The sequence below is a fragment of the Arvicanthis niloticus genome, chromosome 2 (assembly GCF_011762505.2).
Source record: "Arvicanthis niloticus isolate mArvNil1 chromosome 2, mArvNil1.pat.X, whole genome shotgun sequence".
NCBI lineage: Eukaryota > Metazoa > Chordata > Mammalia > Rodentia > Muridae > Arvicanthis > Arvicanthis niloticus.
The window spans coordinates 78,349,666-78,361,693 of record NC_047659.1 but is presented as its reverse complement, the minus strand read 5'-3'; the positions used below and the strand labels follow the sequence as shown (position 1 = coordinate 78,361,693).

The following is a 12,028-nucleotide window of genomic DNA, read 5'->3' as shown; positions in this document are numbered from 1 at the left end:
TTTGCTCAAAGTCTGTATGTTTTAAGTGAGACTTCATGCTTGCACTAACCAGACCATACTCATGGGATTCACAGCTCCCTTAGGCCCTCTATCTATAGAGAAACACTTTGGCCCAGATAACAACAAAAGATGCACAGCACACAGTTGTGCTGTGGGATTGCCAAAGTAGTAAAGTCCTCCTCCTGTTAGATTCTTACTATTCTCCTTCAATCAGATGACCAGCAGCCACTTATGTTTTTGTAGAGCTTTGCTCTTTACAGTACCTCAGGCATGATCTCATTTGATTTGAAGAATATCCATTAGTCTGTTTGAGCTGCCATAACAAAACACGACAGGCCAGGGGTAGCTAAGCACAGTTTATTTCTCATGGTTCTGGAGGTTGAGAAGTTCAAGATAGGTGTTAGCTAGTTCTGTGTCCCACAAAGGCTATTCTGACTTGCTGTTGTTCTATGGACTTTCCTCCGTATCTGAGTGGACATGGAATATATGACCTCTCTGCCTTTGTGCTGATGTCAAAAGCACTAAGAGAGTTTGGAAATGGTTCATGATACGGGCTTGAGTGGCTACTCAGGAGATGCATTATCAGCATTCTCTACCATCAAAACAATTTTGCTTTATATTTTACAGAAGATGAGCTAAGAAATGTGGGGCCAGTAGATGCACAGGTGCGCCTTGAAGAGATGTCCTGGAACAAAGGTTAGAGTTGATCTCATTTTGTCTGTCCACACTGGAGAGATATATTAGGAGGTTTTTTTTTTTAATATAGCAAGAAAATAAAGATATATGGAAATCTTAAATAATGGCTTTACCTTTCCACATGTTTTGTCCGCCTTTTATCAACTTTGTTTATTGCAGTATTATATAGCTCACTTCTCAGTGTTTTCTATTTCAATTAAGTATATAAGGGTCTTTTTTTATTTTTTAATTGCTCTGGTTTTTGTATTATGTGTAATATGATTTTTAAAAAGCAAAAAAAAAAAAAAAAGGTAATATTCTTTATGCTAACAAACCCCTGTCAGAATTTCTTTTTGCCTTATATGGAGTCAGAAACTGATAGGTCTTTTTAATGATCTGACTTCTGCTTTGAAAGAAGTAGTGTTTCTCTTTACCTTTGATTTCACTATTTAGTTTTGTTCATCTCATTTGAAAATAACTAGGTTAGCTGAGCATAACCTTGAACTTCTGATCCTCCTGCTTCCACTTGCTGAATGCTGACGGTAAAGGCACAAACAATATTGTTAAGTGGTGCTGGGTTTCTCCAATGCTGCTCATACCTTCTGACTGTCCTTAAGAAAACGTCATTCCCCTTGCCTTTCATAATGTCATGTCTTCTTTCCCTTTTCTTTTACTAGAGTATTAAAACTGTAGTAACCAATGTAATTTCCATAGTCGTTCGTTCTTTGCAATTGTGGTTGTACATCATTAAATTGGAAAACATCACTTTCTAAAAGCCATGAGTATTATACTTCAGTATTTCTCTGGGAAGATAAAATTCTCATTTCCTAACCATTTTTTTAAATATACTCCCAATTCTACACATTTATTTTTCAGCATAGGGAACAAGTCCTATAAAGGCTTACAGAAGTTCACTAATGAGTGTGGTGCTGTGGTAGACACAGAACCCTTCTTCAAATTAAGCTTTATTTTAATGGCAAAGTCTTTACCTAGTGCTTTAAGGATGGGAGTCACAAGCGTTATTGTCTTAGAAGAGAAATCATGCTTGCCTCTAGAACCACTCAGTGTCTAGCAATCCAAATGAAGTTCTGGGATAGAGAAATTCATATTTACCATGAATAACCAGAGTTCTGGGGTCTTGGAGTACTGAGTGAGAAAAGATGGCTTGATAGATCCCAGGGACCTACATAGTGGACAGAGAGAACCAACCAACATACACATCTATCTGTCTTCTAACCTCTATACACATGTGGGAACATACAGTAATAACAAAAATTAAATAAATAAATAAATAAATAATAAATAAAAGTCAACCTTCAATTTTTAGATAATGTAACTATTCACTTTGAAAACACGCTTCTATTAGTTATATATATGTTGCCTTAAATGGGGATATTTGCATTTCTAAATTCAAAAAGAAATTTTTTATGTTATGTAGAAACCTACATTGTGATAAAAAATAAAAAGCAAGATGAGATTATGTATTCCTTTTTGATAAGGCAACACATAACTGCCCATTTTTCCAAGACTACATTTTATACAGCTGTTGCTTCCTTCTCCTGCACTGTGATGTCCAAATGTAGCCGACTCTGAGTCACCTGAAGCTACTTCAGGATCCTGTGCCTACTGAAATGTCATTTGTCTCTAAGCTATGAGTACAGTAAAATAGATTAGAACCTGGTGGGTTTGGATAACTACTACCCTTCCCAGAGAGAGCAAACTATCCCAGCAGCGGGACCAGAGGCTTTCTTTCAAAGGACAGCAGTATCTAAGCCTCCAGTTTCCACCATCACTAGCACCTTAAATGCATTGCTTAGAAGAATATAAAATTTTCAGAATTCTTAAGAAAATGGAAAATTGTGAGTAAATTTTGTAGATTACTCTGAGCACACTCTGCCTAACCCCATCTGTGAACAGTGAACACAGAGTCAGTGCTACTCCAGATAGAGAGACTCTTCAATAGATAAGTGCTTCTATGCATCAGAGTTTTTCCAGCTTCCCTTTAAACATTTTCATCTGTACCTTGTCTTTTTGTTTTGTTTTGTTTTCTTTTTCCAGTTTCTCTGGAACATGCCTTGTATTTTGAGTGGTTTTAGCAAAGTAGACTGTGAACATCTGAGGCATTATTTTTATATTCTTTGCAGATGATGAGTCTTTCTCTCTGAGCTGTCGATGTGGTGGGAAATACACTGTCTACAAGGATGAAGCACAAGAAGCAAACCTGGTTTCTTGTGATATGTGCTCACTGATTGTGGAACTCCTTCATCAGAGCTGAGCTGTGCCTTCATTCCTGGGACCCTTTAACTACAAGGAAAAAAAAATGCTGTTTTGTTATTAACTGTGTAATTTGTGAAGATGAAATCTTCAAGCAAAGACCACTTCAGATTAACAGATTAATTCAGTTGTTGATATGTATCTAAAATGTAAATTATAGGATATTACAAAAGGACTTGAATAATATTTTTGCATTTTTAGCTAACTACTTGTTTTCTCCTTGATACAAACTATTTCCTTTTTGAAGTATAAATATCTTTTTCAAAACTCACGTAAGAATATTCTTTATAGTTACTAAGGGTTTTGCTTTTTGCTTTAATCTTTAATGTGTGTGTGTGTGTGCGTGCGTGCATATGTGCATGTGTGTGTGTAAAGGACAGAGGACAATCTGAGAATCTATGAAGAATTGATTCTTTACTTCTTCCCCCATGTGGGTCACAAGGTCAAATTTGGGTCCCGAGACTTTGGGTAAGTTCCTATACCAGCTGAACTATCTTGCTATCTTTAATTATGAAGTTGTTCATCTAAAAGATGGTGTTTTTAGTTACTGAATTATATACCTACTATATACCTGTTTCAATAACTCAGGCATTCCAATAAGATTAGAATTTTTGTGAATGAAGTGTGAGCCCTGTTCTGCCCTAAACAAGGTTGGAAAGGACCATGTGTTAGAAAACGTGACTCTGGTCCTGGCCCTGTATGTCTAACGCTTGTCAGAAGCTATCTTAAGTTCAGGTGTAATTTAGGAAAAGAAAACTTAAAAAATGAAATTCAACAACAACAACAAGAACAACAAACAAACCCTAAAATTTCAACTTTCCTTTTTATTGGATTGCCTCCATTTAAGGAGCCATTCATTTCATTACTGGTGTGGTGAAGGGGGCTTTTCTAATGAGTGATTACTGACTACAGTAGACTGTAGGCATCGTATCTTATGTGACTTCCTTTTGTATATAACATTCTGTGTACAGTGTAGACCAGGTCTAAGTCATGGTGTGGTCAGCAGACAGAGCTCAGTCAGTTGTCAGCTTGGACTGCTCAGTCTTACACTTAAGACTGCTAGCAAGAGGTGACATATGAAGTACATTGGACAACATACTGCTTTCTAAGTATGGGAACCACTAAAATTCAAATATGAGGTAGTCATCTGGATTTCTTCCCCAAGATATTTTTATATCATACAATTTAGAGGGAAAACTTGTATTGGGTTAATTTTTATCCAGATACTTTTAATGCATATTGCAGAGTGTGATATTTACTCATATTTAAAACATAACTAAAATTGAATAGCAAATAGTTTATTGTTAAGTTCATGGTTTCAACTGTAGAAATAAATTCACTTGAATAGGAGACAATAATCAAGTTAAAAGGAAATACTTATTAATCATCAGAAAATCTGTGGCCATTTGGGCTGTCACGCAGAAATCCAAAGTCACTGAAAGGCCAAATCTGTAAAATGAAAATACAGTTGAATACAATTAATGAAAATTCTTTATCATCATGATGTTCCCTTTTCCTTTTCTCTGTGTTAGATACTGCAGTACATTCTCTTCATCAGTTATTCTGAAAATAAACAGGTGTATTTAGTCTGGAGCATTCAAACATGATACCAGAAATTCTGTTTGTTTAGTATATCAATGTAAGCTTGTGAAGACATAGTTGTTTTCTCTTTACTAACCTAAATAAGTTACACTACCAATCTATGCTACTTGATTATTTTAAGTGCTTTAATATGTCATCTGTTTAAATATAAAGAACCTTGAACAGTATCCAGTTGCCTTAGATATTTATACACTTTTCTTCTAAAGCCTTGTGATCAAGGGGGACCAAGTGTAGTGACAAATACCTGTAATCCACCATTTGTGATACTAGCACTTATGAGACAGAGACAGGAAGAGAGAGTTTAAGACCTGCCTGCAATACAGAGTGAAACCCTGTCTCAAAACAAAACTCTATCAACCTATAATGAAAGAACCAATGAATCTAAGAACCAGTGTCTTAGGTCTAAGGCTTGTTGTACTTTCTCTACAGCCATACACCTGCCTATGGCTTGCTGCATTTAACTGGGCCCATCTGCATTCCAAGTAAACTGAGCCTGGGCTACTGTTGTCGAAGTGTTTGCTGAAATGCCATGATGTGAACTGTAAATTCAACAGTTCTCTAGGATACTACTAATTTAGTTTGAATTTTATTATAAAATTTCTCAGTTGTTCCCCTTAGGAACAGGAAGGGGAGGGAATAATGTTTTTTGTTCACAGTTTTTAAGTAAAGGTAAAATGTCCATCAAATGTAATCACTGCAATAGTTAAGTTAACTTGAATGCCATGGATTTCAAAGTTTAATTAAAGAGACACCCGCCCTCACCCAGCCATCTCTTAGAATAAAGCATACCTTAAAGAAGATCCGTCCTCTTATTAGTCCATATGGTATAGGTCCGTAATACCTGGAATCAGTAGAATTCTGTAAGTTATCACCTTCTAACCACACATGACCCATTGGCACCTGGAATTAGTAAAGAAAAGCAGGCCCATTAGAAACAAGAAAACCTCAACAGGGGACTTATCACTGAAAATAAAAGCCTGGGACTATGATGTACAACTGGAATCCCCACATTCACTCAAAGCTAACAAGAGCTACACAGACCCTATAAGAACAAAAGACTTTATTTGGAGGAAGAACATATGTCCTGAAGTCATCCTTTATACATGTTATAAAAATGGCTATTTTTGCTTTCATTTCTAACTAAATATCAAAGGTTTCTACATTTTAAAAAGATCTCTTTATGATATGGGTCCCAAACACTAATTTATAGAAACTAAGGTTGTAAGAAATGAAAACAGTGTGCCAGAGTCATTAATTTAATAGACTTCAAAAGAGGTCATTAGGCTGCTGACTGAATATGTGCCCTCCTGTTGCAGTAACAGCATAAGCAGGGCAGCCAGTCAGCAACATCCTGGGGCCAGTTCCAAGGCCAGACCTATTAGAATGCTCATGATGAACTAAGTGGTAATGGATTGTGACATCAATTACAAATAATCTCATCATTTTATTGCAATGGGCTTGTCAGAGTTCTAATTAAGACCCCTGTCTTGCCTTTGTACTGGCCATATCATCACTGCCTTATATATTGATAATGACCATCAAGAACCAGAAGGACCTATTATAAAACCATCAGCTAGAAATTAATGACAGTGACCTTCTACTAGATGAAAAGATAAGTCTTGTATATTAACTAGTAAAAAGGTATAAATGTTTACTCAATTATAATCCTTTTTTGAAGGTTATACTTTTCAAAAATGCATTCTTCCAATATGAGACATTTACTCACTGATAATCTGGTCAATATAAATTTAGAAGGTGCTTTCTAACAGCAATCTATACACTGCTTTTTTATGTTTTTATTTTGCAGTTTTTGTTAATGCAAAAAAAAAGTTGATTTATTGACCAGACCAAAACAATCTATTGGGAAGATTTCATTGGATTAGTAAGATATAGTATAATTTTTTTATTACAATGTTCTTTTTGTATATTATGAGCATTTAAATTTCATTTTCATAAGATTGTATTTCTGGGATATCTTGATTAAATGAACTAGCTTCAAGTACTGGAGCTGATAACATGTCTAGTACTACCTATATCATAAACTGACTGGCAGGCAGGGAAGTGTAGAAAAGCAAATGTATCTGAAGTCACACACAAATGAACACGGCATGTGGAAAGCCAAGAATGCCTACTGTACTTTTGGAGAAGATACAAGATAAACAGCTCTTGTATTTAGATTTCTAGTTTCTTAAAGAATGTTTGTTCCTCAGTCCTAATTTTGGTGCTATGTGCGAATAAGTAAGAGACGTCAGTAAGAGGAAAAGAAAAGGGTACTACACATAGGGTACCACACTACAGTACCCTACCTAGCTGAGGGCCCATGCTATTTACATTCCACCTGCTAAGTGGTTTCCCCCCATTTGCACTTGTCATGTGATGCCAGCCTTGTTTGGGGTACTGGCTTATAACATCCAGCTTTCATGTTGTTTTTGTTTTGAGACAGGGGCTCACATAGCCTGACCTCAGACAGTAGTCTAGGCTATAGCCTTGAACTCATGATACTCCTGTTTCCACATTGAGCTGTGGGATTACAGGCATGTGTTGTCATGCCTGGTTTTATGTGGTATAGGGGACTGAACCCAGGGCCTACTGCATTCTAGGCAAGTACTCTACAGACTGAGCTACCTCCCCATCCTGCTTTTATGTATCTCATTGTCATCAAATGTTTGCCCACCCAATGGTAAGAAACAGTGCCTCTGTATCTTTATTTTTGTCTTAGTTTTAAAAACTGAGGTTTACAGTGTGTGTGTACACCTCTGGGGGTTGAAAGATGAGTCAGTGCTCTTTTACCACCTTGTGGATTATAAGAATTGAGCTTAGGTCAGCAGGCTAATGCCTATACCCAATGAACATTGGGTTCATTGCAACTTTGAGTGATGCCCAGTCTCTTCATGTATTTAGAAGACAATATAAGAGCTAGGGATAGAGCTTAGTGACAACATACTGCCTAGCATATAAGGGATTCTGCATTCATTCCCCAGCACCCACCTTCAAAAGAAAAGAAAACAAAACAAAACATTAATGCTTCAGGTAACATACACAACCCCCAAAAAAATCAGTCTCACTGCTGATGTTACCTTTAATCCAAAAACATCTTATAAAAGGAAAAATCTCTGTAGGGATATTTTTAAAATTATTTTTATTTTATGTACATTTGTGTTTTGCATACATGTATGTGGGCAAACATGTATGCAAAACACAGACAGTTGTGAGCTGCCATGTGGGTGCTAGGAATTGACCCTAGGGCCTCTGGAAGAGCAACCAGTGTACTCTAAACTGCTGAGCCATCTCTCCAGCCCAAGTGTGGATCTTTTTATCTTGATATACTCAGATACTTTTAATAGTTGCTTGTAAGATTAAAAGGAAAATTTCTTAAGTATGTATCTTTTTATATTGATACATTCAGACACTTTTCATTGGTTTGTGAATTTCATATCATGCACCATAATCTTATTCAATTCCCCCTCCCCTTGTACCTGTCCTCCACCCTTGCAACCTTCCCCCAGTAGAGGAAAAAAAATCTCACTGTGGAAGCTGTAGTGTGTCACACCATTTTTCATAGTATGGCCTTTTGTCCACCCGCATTTGCTTGCAAATACTCATTGTAATGACCCATTGTTTCTGGTATAAGGCCTCTGGCTTCTGCTACTCCACTGGAACCTCATTGGGATCACTCTAGGATATCCTGTTGCTGCCTGTGTCATGGAGATCCTGTGGTTTGGATCTGTGGGACCAGCTCCACGAGTTCATGGATGGAGTAAATGTAGGGGTGGGCAATTCACATCTCTGAACCTGGGCCTGAGAGGTATTTGTGCTGCTCAGCCCACTGGTGCTCCTATTCTGGCGGGCTCAACCCCCTCCCAAACTGGGTCAGCTCTATCCTGCTGCACCGACAAGGTGCAGGGTATTGCCTGCTCTTTCGAGGGCTGCAGCAGGTGAGGGCCAGGGCCAACTTTCCCCCTGCTGCAGGGGGCAAGGGTTGGGTATGTATAAGTTCTTTAATTCTAGGACCACAAATAATGGAAAATATAGTTTGTCTTCCTGTAACAGACTTCTCTCACTTAATATGGCCATTTCCACTTGTCTCCCCAGGAAATAACACATTCATTCTTCTACCTGACTATAACTACATTATGTATGTACACTATTCTTTTATAATGCACATGTATCTTTGACAGGTAGAGAGGCTTATTCCATTAACTTGGGTACTGTGAACTGTGCTGCAGCAAACATGAATGTGATATGTTGCCTTAGGGTCCTTTGGGCATATACCCAGAAACAGGATAGCTGGTTCATGTCTTAGTTCTTTTTTTTCTTTTTCTTTTTTTTTTTTTTTTTTGTCTCTTTAAAGAAACTTTCATTTTAATTTCCATAAATCTAGTTCAACCTACATTCCCATCATCAGTATAAAAATGTTCCTTGTTTCCTACATCCTTGCCTATATATAATTGATAGCCACCCTAACTGGGTGAGATGGAAACCAAGTTTTAATTTCTGTTCCCCTGGTGGATAAGATGATGAACGATTTATCATGTTGACTGGCCATTTGCACTTCATCTTTTTAAAATTGTGTCTTCATTTATTAGCTCAGTCACTGATTGAACTGTCTGGTTTTTTGATAGTATTTTTTTTTATGTATGTGTTTTCTTTGTATAGTTTGGATATCTTTTCCCATTCTGTATCCTGTCCCTTCACTTGATTATTTTCCTGTTTTTCTTTTTAACATCATGTAGTCCCCATTTGTTAGTTTTTGGTAATTATTTCCTGAGTTACTCGAGTCTGTTTCAGAATGTCCCTGTCCATATCTGTAGCTATAAACAGTTTTTTTTTTCTTCATTATTTTCCAAATTCAGGTCTTAAATAAAAACTTTAATCCATTTTGAACTGACATTTTATACAGGGTGATGGAGTAATCTAGCTTTGTGTTTTGTTTTTGTTTTTTTGGAAGTGGCCACCCAGTTTTCTTAACACCATTGCTTGAAAAGAATGTTTTTGGCTTCTTAGTAAAATAAAATAAAAACAAATCAGGTGGTTATAGGTGTACAGGTTTGTATCTGGGTGCTCTCTTCTATGCCATTGATCTACATGTCTGCCTTTGAACCAGTACCATGCTGAGTTTGTTAATATGTTTCTCCAATGCAACTTGAAATTGCTGGGGTAATAACTTCCAGCACAGCTCTTTTTGCTCAGGTCTGCTTTGACTATTGAGGATTTATATGAATTACAAGATTACTTTTTCTTTTTCCATAACAAAAAAAGTGGTGTTGGAATTCTGATGGATATTGCTTTGAATCTATAGGTTGTTTTTGGTGGTATAGCCATTTCACTATCCTGTGTTGATCCATGAGAAGGGGAGGCTTGCTCGTCATATTCCAGTATTGTCTTCCATGTCTTCAGGACTTTGAACTTCTCAGTATAGAGTTCTTTCACTTCCTTTGTTAACTTCATTACTAAGTATTTTTGGTGGGTGTTGGTTGTTTGGTAATAAGATTCAGTTTTTTATTTCTTTTGAATGGATGTTGTTTATTTGTACCAGAAAAGCACTGTTTTGTATTTGTGCATGCGATTTCAGTGGGTTCGTAAGGTATATAGTGCAGTTTACAAATAAGAACAAAACTAGGCTGGGAATACAGCTCGGGGTTAGAGGGTCTCCCTAGAATGTGAAGTCCTGGGTTTAGTTCCAAGCACTGCAAAAGATAATAAACACTATATTTTCTGAATAAGCAAACATCTTTATTGATGGTGTTCTTTATAGTTTGAGGACTGTCCTTTCACATTTTTTGTAAGTCTATTTGCAAGGAATTTTTCAACTTTCTTTAAAACTTCTCTCCAATTTCTGTGTGTAAATATCTTTATTTTACCCATTTTTGAGAGATATTTCAAAATTACTGATTTTTCTTTTGTAGTTATAATTCTGCTGTCAAATCCAAATGAAAGAATTTCAAACAGGAAGGGTGTTGTTTCTTTATTTATCATTTTTACCCCATCATGTTCACATATGTTCTGGTTCCTTGAAAACAATTAGAAATGGCATTTTAGAGTACTTTCTGGTAATTTCACCACCTACATCTTTCCTGGCCTAACTTACCCAATTCATTTCTGAGTGTGGATTTCCTTTTACTGCTTTCTTCATGGAAGTAGTTGTTTGTGACTTAGCTAGACACCCTCTGTTGAGTGGATTTGCTGCCAGTCTTCAGAGAGCACCATGTTGAAGCAGCAGCTGCACATGAGCTTACTTACTTTAAGCCTTATTTTCAAGCTGTTGGGAGGAGTTCCTACTCATAGTATGGGGACACAATCTCTCCAGGTCTCTGGCTTGTCCACACTGGCTTAGGAAACTCAAATGTCTTCTGGTTTTGTGTGAATTCTAGGAATTGAGCCTTGGAGTTCCCTTGTCAATCACATTTGTTTTATTACTGAACTTCACCATGAATAGGTAGGATTTAACATTTAGCTGTCAACCAAAGGAATATAAATGTAGATCTCTTGAGATCCTTTTGTAGCTCCTGCCTTCCTGGAAATGTGATCCACAGATTTCAACCACTTAAAAATCTAATCTCTGCGACCTCAGCTAGCAATCAACCAGTGCTTTCATGATGACAGAGACAAGGGGTTGGGGTGATAGCTCAGTCAACAAAACAGTTCTCCAGCATGTCACCACACCCTGATTTCTAGCTAAAGAACAACATAAAATGGACCTTGGTTTTGTACACCTGTAATCTCAGTACTCAGGAGGTACAGGCAGGAAGTTCATGAAGTCAAGGTCATCCTTGGGTACAGAGTCGGAGGCCAGCGTATGCTACAAGAGACTCTGTCTCAAAAACAAAGCAATCAATCAAAAAGAAGCACAGACAAATGTTTACTCTGTTCTTTCTCTTGTCTTAACTGGCAATAGTATAAATATTGGTCAGTAAGTAGAGGCTTATAAAATATCATTCATTTACATAATAGACAGATGATTAAAATACAAAAACCAAAGTATGTTAATAAAGAACAAACTAGTGGAAAAGTTTCAACAATTAAATCAATAAAAAAGTAACTTTCAGGATTGTGTATATAAAAGCATAAGGTGCTTGTTTTTTATGACTCAAACTTTATGTTTTCTAATAGCATGCATTACCTAGACATCTAAAATATTATACATATACATGCCTCTTTATCTTAAACTGTTTCAATTTTTGGGTGATTTGTGTACTTTTTTTCCCCTGATAATTTCTCACTATGTATTCCAGCCTGTCCTTGAACTCATAATACTCTTCTTCAGCTTTCAAAATGCTGGAATTTCAATTATGCACCTTCTACCAGCATGCCCAGATTGACTTTATTAATGCTTTGTTTTTTGGGTTTTGTTTTGTTTTGTTGAGACAGGGTCTTCCTATGTATCTTTGGCTGGACTAGAATTCACTACTGTAGAACAGGCTGTCCCTGGAATCACAAGAGATCTGCTTGTCTCTGCCTCCCAAGTGCATGGTGATGC

At 36.8% G+C, this 12,028-nt stretch overlaps 2 protein-coding genes across 9 annotated transcripts in view; one reads left to right on the top strand and one right to left on the bottom strand.

Annotated features, from left to right (window-relative positions):
* Positions 1–3,220, top strand: part of Dnajc24 (DnaJ heat shock protein family (Hsp40) member C24) — a 33,078-nt gene extending 29,858 nt beyond the window's left edge. For 2 of the 3 annotated variants that reach the window (XM_034494466.2, XM_034494467.2), the window contains exons 4-5: positions 628–696; positions 2,820–3,220. In XM_034494466.2, the coding sequence (XP_034350357.1) occupies positions 628–696; positions 2,820–2,950 (200 nt within the window). In that variant the 3' untranslated portion in view covers positions 2,951–3,220. The remainder of the gene's footprint in view (positions 1–627; positions 697–2,819) is intronic. The other variant, XM_076929393.1, reaches the window with a different exon arrangement.
* A 1,011-nt stretch (positions 3,221–4,231) lies between these two features.
* Immp1l (inner mitochondrial membrane peptidase subunit 1) overlaps positions 4,232–12,028 on the bottom strand; it is a 52,021-nt gene continuing 44,224 nt past the window's right edge. For all 6 annotated transcript variants that reach the window (XM_076929388.1, XM_076929390.1, XM_076929389.1 and 3 more), the window contains 2 exons: positions 5,341–5,451; positions 4,232–4,398 (listed from right to left, as the gene is read on the bottom strand). In XM_076929388.1, coding sequence (XP_076785503.1) covers positions 4,330–4,398; positions 5,341–5,451 — 180 coding nt within the window. In that variant the 3' untranslated portion in view covers positions 4,232–4,329. The remainder of the gene's footprint in view (positions 4,399–5,340; positions 5,452–12,028) is intronic.